This window comes from Branchiostoma floridae, chromosome 7 (assembly GCF_000003815.2).
Source record: "Branchiostoma floridae strain S238N-H82 chromosome 7, Bfl_VNyyK, whole genome shotgun sequence".
NCBI lineage: Eukaryota > Metazoa > Chordata > Leptocardii > Amphioxiformes > Branchiostomatidae > Branchiostoma > Branchiostoma floridae.
In genome coordinates, this window is record NC_049985.1 from 20552426 (window position 1) to 20561552 (window position 9127).

Here is a 9127-nt window from a genome sequence, read left to right on the forward strand (position 1 = left end):
GGACCACCTCTCACCGCCTGTGTATCCATGCAACCTAACCATGGAGCAGACGCTTTTACCGGCATATCCCCCTATAGTATAGTACCCTCTGTGGAGGAATATATACCCGGAGAAAACATTACAGGTAGGGTGGTTACATTTCTTCATTCTTATTCTTGCTTTTAAACAGTAGTTGTATTTGTCCAGTGGTGTAAATGTGACATTAGTGTGACTTTGATCGGGACACGTTTAAAAACGAGACTTCAACAACAACAAATTGTTAAAGAAATAATGTGAATATGCGTTAAATGTGGATAATTTCGAAAATTCCGACTCAACGTGTAGTTGATAATACATTTCTGTGTACCTGTATGGTCCCCCTTAAAGTGCCGCGCCCAGAAGACAATATACAGGCGGCCTCTGCTGCACCCCCCCCCCCCCCCCCAGGGCATGGAAACTTTACCTTTACATTTATGTGCTGTCAAATACTATGGCCACTCTATCCTCACCTTTGTATGCTTTCCAAAAGTCCTTAACGTTAGCCTTCATATTTCTCATATTGGCTGGGTGACCTTTACCTTTACCCTTGTATCGCTAAAAACACGCCGTGAGACCTTAATTTCCACTGTATACTCTCTCAACAGTACAGCTTAATGTGTCTTTTGTGGACAAAGATCATTTGTGAAACAGGTTTGCTGGTTCCTAAACCCCTCCATCTTTATAAGCACTGCCCACGTCACCAAATGCGGAAATAAGGGTATTGACTTCTATGGCTTCAACCTTTATATATTTATATGCACACTAGTACTGTATGCCAAAAATGATGGCGAAAATTCTGATATCTTCACTTCTAAACAACAGCAACCTGAATTCGTGCCTGCTTGTCAGCAAGGCCAGGGGTATGTTGTAGATGATAATAACAGCATTTTGCACGTCAGTTTCCACACCAATGACTGCACAGCACTTTTAAACGCTCTCGACAATTACCCAAATAGCACCCCACCCTCCCTAATCTGCACCCGAACCTTAAAAGCCATGTCACAGCATATGTTGTCCCCGCTTTGTTGTTTTTCGTTTAGAATTCTCATTTCGTTAGCAATGTTAGTAAGACAGCAACAAGCACTGTTGGTTCAGTCGGTTGAGAGTAATTATAGCACTTTGGCGTGTACATTATGCTGGGGGGGCTTACGGACCTGCCTGTCTGACCTCACTGTACGACAAAGGGACAATCTAGACACAACTGTAGGTTCTGAAGTCTTCAGAATGTTTCTTTTCAATTTCTACACATGCATAATCACGAACAACTCAGAGTCCAAGACCGCGATGTTGAAAAGACAGTGTTAGTCTTTCTCAAAAGGTGTGGCGAAAACTCACATTTTTTGTGTCCTCACTCTACTTGCCTGAGGGAATTAAGTGGGGTCATCGACATTTTTCAAATTTCGCTCTTTGTTAACTTACGTGATAGAAGTTTACGAAGACTGTGTAAGTTGAGCGGATGTAACGTTAGTGTCATGAAGGAATCTTTACACTTTTCTCTTGTAGCTTAGTTTGTACCTCCTGCTTGTGTTAGTAGCCAGGAGTCCAGCCTTGTTTTGTTGCCACACTGGGCTAAGTACAGGTCACATGGTAACAGTCATATACATGTATAACAATGGGAACAATAGTAAAAAGTAGTCCCATCGCATTGCAGTGGTTTGTTATCCACCTTGGTTCGATATTGGAAGAAGGAGTCCATTCCCCTCCTTCCTCCACCGCCCCCCCCCAACCGAGGTTAGGTAGGCATTTTCATACCTGGATGGAGAGAGGAAAGTCGTGTTAAGTGCCTTTTTCAAGGGCTCAAGGTCGGTAGCAAGGTCGGATTAGAACCACGGACTTCTGTGTTCAAATACCCTATAGTTATGCCACGAAATAGCCATTGTTGTCGCACAGATGATCACGCTAGTAGTTTGTGAACCCGTCTGACCTTGAAAGTTTATACTACTTCCGCCAAGGACAAATGCAGTAGTGTTTTGAAGATTTGGGAGTGAATTCTGCAACCGGACAAGATGCGTTTTAAAAGTGTACTATCTTACCGTGTAAGGGGGTATCTCACTGCACCGGTGCGGCACTGCGGGGATCGTTCACAATGACAATTTTGTGTTATTTTCGCCGATGTTCTATAATCTAGATATTGCGTAATACGTAAAAGTATGACTTAAAGGAGAACAAAATACACAAAACGAAAGAAAACTCGTTCTTTATGTCTTAAATTCGTTGAGTATCTCGAACCCCGCAGTGTCGTATCTGTGCCCCAAGTGAAGTGGGATACCACCTTAACTTCTCCAAGAAGGTTATGTTTTTATGTGTGCATAAGGAAGAACAGAATAACCTCCAGAGGGCCTGGATTGATTGTATTGATATTTGGTAGTGGATAGATCTTGATGAGAGCTTAAAATGATCAGATTTTGGCCGCCTAGCGGCTTTTTACGGTACTGAAGAGGAGCCTCCGGTCTTGATATCTCATTTTCTGCTTTGGCGATGCTAACCACACATCATGCTATCATGTCTGTTGCATTTCTTCTTGTTAAGAAATCAAACTTTCAGTAATGTTGTCGTTAAATGGGCTTTGAGTTCGTTTACGTACTTCTTTCTATATTTTTGATATGCATTTTTCTGTTTAAAAGAGGACCCGTTAGGATTGCAAACACGTAATGTCATTGCTATTTTGATCGTCATTTTAATTTGTAATTCTTTGACCCTTTTCATTCTTTCACAGTGAGAATCGTGGGTACATACCTAGGCTTTCTCATCCAAGTCCGAAAAGTCGGCACCACCGAGGCTGTTGGATCTTTCTCTAACCACCCCTCCGGGACCAAGCGGCTGAACTGTTCTAATGGTGATTCCGCCTCCCACTCCGATAGAACTGAAAAATCAGATATCGAACTGACCTGGACCCCGCCGAGCGAGAAAGGGGAGGGGCCTGTCCAATTTGTGTAAGGAGCGTTTTTATTTTTAATATTAAGTATGTCTTAAGATGTCTTGGAAGAAATGAGAAAAGAGTTAAGAAATAAAGAGGAATTTCCTGAACGTAACAAGTCTCTCGATTGTCGATTTGTAACTCAATGAAGTTAGTAGAAATTTGAAAAAAAATATTATCGAGGTCCCGCAAAAAATGGCAATTTTACCCACTACCAGTGTTTTCAGGTATTGCAGCATTATAAGAGGACAACCCTGTCCTGAAGGTATTGTGACTAGAATGATCCATTATGGGAGGGGGGTGTTGAAGGTAACTGGGATTGATCATTAAGGGAGCTTTCATTTCCTTGGATTGATTAAGGGAAAGGGGGAAGGATCACAAATATCTGTGTCTGCTAGGGCCATGTCCCAAAAGTTAGAGGGTTCAGGAAGGGGTTCTCAATTTGTTGTTCGGTAATTTTTCCCATTCCTTTATACAGAGCAACTGTCGTGTTGGGACAACAGCTTTTCTGGATGAACGTGACGTCAGACGTCATACCCGAGCAAGTAGAAACAACAACATCAAAATATACAACACCGGGGAGTGTTACAACCATGGTTACGGCTACAGCGAAACAAAACCAGACAGTTATTACGAGGGTAGCTTACACCACATTAGTAACTACAGCAGAGCAAACGACGATGCTGCCGGAGGACTGTAACAACAGGTGCAGCATCTTTGCTAGATGTGAGTTTTCAACATGTGTGTGCAAGAGGGGACTGGACGGAAATGGGAGTAGCTGCACATCAGGCAAGAGGGGACTGGACGGAAATGGGAGTAGCTGCACATCAGGTAAGATGTTGTATCTTGTTTCTGTTACATTTCACACACACACACACACACACACACACACACACATACACACACACACACATACACACACACACACACACACACACATACACACACACACAAACACACATACACACACACACACACATACACACACACACACACACACATACACACACACACACACACACACACACACACAAACACACACACACACACACACACACACACACACAAAGAAAACAAGCAAATCGTTAAGTATAATAAAAGAACACAAAGAACAAGAAACCTGTAAACAAAGCGAGTCAAACCTACTATACTTACCAATGGCCCGTAGGAAATTGTATAGAAGATCTTTACCCTACTCGGGCACAGTTCTAAAGAATAGTCTGAGGGGAAACTTGAGACAGGCGCCTTCAGTCGTTTCTTTTAGGAACATAGCGCTACGGGAAACTATGAGAAGATGGTAAAGAAGTCCACACATAATGTAAACTGATAAATTTCTATGTAAACTGATGAATTTCTAATTATCAGTACAAAGCACATCAAAGGAATACCATGTATTTTCGTATATAAATAAAGACAAAGACAAGTCATTACATTTCTCCATTGCTCAACAGTATCAGATTCCACGCGGTACGACTACACGCTGACGATGGATAACATCACCTTCACTAACGACTTGATGAACCGGTCATCACCAGCAGCCATGACACTGGCAGAGATGTTGGAGGAGAGGGTAAGAGATTTTTACCTTGGAGAAACGGGGGTACTGTGGTGATTTACCTGTGTACTGGTCCTCTTAGTCAGCACCGTATTTGAATGCTAGGCTGCCATTGGCTATCAGTTGGCCTCTCTTTTAAGGTGGTCTCACTGCACTCGGGGCACCGGTGCGGCACTGCGAGGTTCGTTCACTGCCGCGCTATTGTGTTATTTTTGGCGAATCTTTATATAAGGCCACAGCAAGTAACTTTTATGGATGACATCCTCAGCAGACTGCAAAAATAGTGCGATAGGGCAAAAAAAAATAAGATGGGTGAAAAAAAACAAGATGGCTACATTTTAAAAAACAGGCACCATAAAGTTGTGATGTCTGTGGTAAAAAGAATAAAAGGGACAAAACATGGTATCAGAGCCAACAAGGCATTCATTCCTGTATTCAAGACATGTACTGGTGTGGTAAAAGTGACACTAGCGTGGTAGACTGTCCTCACCAACAAAGTTGGTAACCACACTCATAGATTCCATATTGGTGTCACTTTTACAACTATCCAATAAGTTTCATTTCTACAACTACAGTCCTGGGTACCTCGCAAGTGTCACTTCTACAAGTACAATTATTAGGCTACAACACAATATATTTGTTCATCCTGGTACTTTATCGTCATGTTGACCATCCCTGCAGAAGAAAAAAATCTTGTTTTTTTTTCTAAAATCAGGCGAAAAATAATGCGCGCGCTGATGTCATCCATAAAATTTACTTGCTGTGGCCTAATCTAGATATTGCGTAATATGTAAAAGTATGAGTTAGAAGGCAACAAAATACAGAAAACATAAGAAAATTCGTTCTTTATCTCGTTGAGTAATCTTTCGAACCCCGCAGTGCTGCACCAGTTGACCAAGTGCAGTGACATACCACCTTTACAAGTGAAACGTTGCGCCCTGTCTTTTTTCTATCAATATACTTTCATGGACATTGCTCCGGTGATCTGACACTACTCGTCCCGCCATTGAGAGCCTTACAGTAAATATATAAGGTTTTCGTCTGATAACCATCGTTATACTGTTCAATTACTCAAAGCCCTTCTATAGCAACAGTTTCTTTCCTCGGACTGCCATGACTACTATGGAACTGTCTCGATTATAACTGTTTCCCTCCTATTTAAAGTCCTCAAAACCATTTCTGTACTTGTGTTTTGTTGGGCATAAGAGTTCTTTGACACAACCAAAATTGCTCTTTATATAGATAAAGGTACCTTAATAACTGGGGCGGTGAGAGAAATTTAACTGGAGAGTTTACTGGCGTTGTGTTGGTAGAATTGCGATTTCCAAACCGCAACCGACTTGATAAAACTTTCGACTGAACAGCACCGGTTTCTGTCATGGAATGGACAAGCCAACAATTTGGTGACGTCACGTTACGGTAATAGAACTCAGTGATCATATGTTGTAGAAAGTCTGGCGTATCACGACTTCTTTAGATTTCTTGTTATGTAAAAGAACTCAAGTATTCATTGATTTACCAACCTTGTGCTACTACACAAGAAAAGCTTCAAAATTGTTATGGAGTATTAAACGAAATATTCCTTTTGCAGCTGGAATTTTACTTCAAAAGAAGTAGTATTGCAGAGGATTACCAAAGCGTTACGGTGACCGGCTTCCGTGAGGGAAGCGTTATAGCAAATTATAGCGTCAACGTGAACACCACGGCGAACCTGCAACAACATGAGGTGGAAGATGCTCTTTACGACGCTATACGGCAAAACATGTCTGCCAACTTTCTAAATATAGTAATTCCACAATTAACGACACCAGCACCAACCACGGTCTCTACAACGGAGCCTCCTACCACGGTCTCCACTACAGAGCCTCCTACCACGGTCTCAACTACAGAGCCTCCTACCACGGTCTCAACTACAGAGCCTCCTACCACGGTCTCCACTACAGAGCCTCCTACCACGGTCTCAACTACAGAGCCTCCTACCACGGTCTCAACTACAGAGCCTCCTACCACGGTATCAACTACAGAGCCTCCTACAACACTCTACACTACAGAGCCTCCTACCACGGTCTTGACTACAGAGCCTCCTACCACGATCTCAACCACAGAGCTTCCTACCACGATCTCCACTACAGAGCCTCCAACTACGGTCTCAACCACAGAGCCTCCTACCACGGTCTCAACTACAGAGCCACCTACCACGGTCTCAACTACAGAGCCTCCTACCACGGTATCAACTACAGAGCCTCCTACCACGGTGTCCACCACAGAACCTCCTACCACGGTCTCTACAACGGATCCTCCTACCACAGTCTCTACTACAGAGCCTCCTACCACAGTCTCTACTACAGAGCCTCCTACCACGGTGTCAACTACAGAGCCTCCTACCACGGTGTCAACTACAGAGCCTCCTACTACGGTCTCAACTACTGAGCCTCCTACCACGGTCTCAACCACAGAGCCTCCTACCACGGTCTCAACTACAGAGCCTCCTACCACGGTCTCAACTACAGAGCCTCCTACTACGGTCTCAACTACAAAGCCTCCTACCACGGTCTCAACCACAGAGCCTCTTACCACGGTTTTAACTACTGAACCTCCTACCACGGTCTCAACTACAGAGCCTCCTACCACGATTTCAACTACAGAGCCTCCTACCACGGTCTCAACTACAGAGCCTCCTTCCACGGTCTCAACTACAGAGCCTCCTACCACAGTCTCTACTACTGAGCCTCCTACCACGCTCTCAACTACTGAGCCTCCTACCACGGTATCAACCACAGAGCCTCCTACCACGGTTTTAACAACTGAGCCTCCTACAACGGTATCAACTACAGAGCCTTCAACCACGGTCTCAACTACAGAATCTTCTACTACGGTCTTAACTACAGAGCCTTCTACCACGGTTTTAACAACTGGGCCTCCTACCACGGTCTCAACTACAGAGCCTCCTACTACGATCTCCACTACAGAGCCTTCTACCACGATTTTGACTACTGAGCCTCCTACCACAATCTCAACCACAGAACTTCCAACCACGGTTGTAACTACTGGGCCTCCTACCACGGTATCAACTACAGAGCCTTCTACCACGGTTTCAACGACAGAGCCTCCTACCACGGTCGTTACTACAGAGCCTTTTACCGCCGTCATAACTACAGAAGCTCCTACCACGATATCAACTACAGAGCCTTCTACCACGGTTTCAACGACAGAGCCTCGTACCACAGTCTTAACTACAGAGCCTCCTACCACGGTCTCAATTACGGAGCCTCCTACCACGGTCTCAACTACAGAGTCTCCTACTACAGTCTCAACTACAGAGCCTCCTACCACGGTCTTGACTACAGAGCCTCCTACCACGGTCTTGACTACAGAGCCTCCTACCACGGTCTTGACTACAGAGCCTCCTACCACGGTTTTAACTACTAAGCCTCCTACCACGATATTAACTACAGAGCCTCCTACCACGGTATCAACCACAGAGACTGCTACCACGGTCTCCACTACAGCGATTCCTACCACGGTCTTCACTACAGAGCCTCCTACTACGGTCTCTACTACAGAGCCTCCTACCACGGTCCCAACTACTGAGCCTCCTACCACGATCTCCACTACTGAGCCTCCTACAACGGTCTCAACTACAGAGCCTCCTACCACGGTCTCTACAACGACGCCTCGTACCTCGGTCTCAACCACAGAGCCTCCTACCACAGTTTCAACTACAGAGCCTCCTACCACGGTCTCAACCACAGAGCCTCCTACCAAGGCCTCTACTACAAAGCCTCCTACCACGATCTCAACTACAGAGCCTCCTACCACGGTCTCAACTACAAAGCCTTCTACCACGGTTTTAACTACAGAGCCTCCTACCACGATCTCAATTACAGAGCCTGCTACCACAGTCTCAACTACAGAGCCTCCTACCACAATCTCATCTACAGAGCCTCTTACCACGGTCTTGACTACAGAGCCTGCTACCACGGTCTTGACTACAGAGCCTTCTACCACGGTCTTGACTACAGAGCCTCCAACCACGGTCTTGACTACAGAGCCTTCTACCACGGTCTTGACTACAAAGCCTCCTACCACGGTCTTAACGACGCAGTCTACCTCTACAGTCTTGACCTCAGAGCCCCCAACAACAATGTCGACGTCGAAAGTGTCTACTACAGTGGCTCCAACTACGTTTGTAACTACTACAGGGTTTTCTACAACGATATCAATGTCGACAGCTATAAAGTCAACGTTGGCAACCCTGTCGTCATCCGCACCATCGACGCCATCACCTGCACCATCGACACCATCATCTGCACCATCGACGCCTTCAACTGCACCATCGACGCCTGTATCTGAACAATCGACACCATCATCACCGATACCATTGACGCCATCATCACCGATACCATCGACGCCATCACGTGCACTATCGACACCATCGCCTGCACCATCATCACCGATACCATCAACTCCATCACCCGCACCATCAACTCCATCACCCGCGACATCGACACCATCACCTGCACCATCGACACCATCAACCGCACCATCGACACCATCACCTGCACCATCGACACCATCACCCGAACCATCGACACCATCACCTGCAACATCGACACCATCACCCGGACCATCGACAC

General features: G+C 45.2%; 2 protein-coding genes across 2 annotated transcripts in view; both read left to right on the forward strand.

Annotated features, from left to right (window-relative positions):
* The first annotated feature begins 15 nt into the window (after positions 1–15).
* LOC118420153 (putative ferric-chelate reductase 1) lies at positions 16–5384 on the forward strand. Its single transcript, XM_035826863.1, has 5 exons — positions 16–124; positions 2735–2951; positions 3414–3766; positions 4387–4505; positions 5370–5384. The coding sequence occupies exons 1-5, from the start codon at positions 28–30 to the stop codon at positions 5382–5384; spliced, it is 801 nt and encodes a 266-aa protein (XP_035682756.1). The 5' UTR covers positions 16–27.
* An 805-nt stretch (positions 5385–6189) lies between these two features.
* LOC118420154 (mucin-5AC-like) overlaps positions 6190–9127 on the forward strand; it is a 6255-nt gene continuing 3317 nt past the window's right edge. Inside the window, exon 1 of the mRNA XM_035826864.1 lies at positions 6190–9093. Within this exon, the coding sequence (XP_035682757.1) occupies positions 6253–9093 (2841 nt within the window). The 5' untranslated portion in view covers positions 6190–6252. The remainder of the gene's footprint in view (positions 9094–9127) is intronic.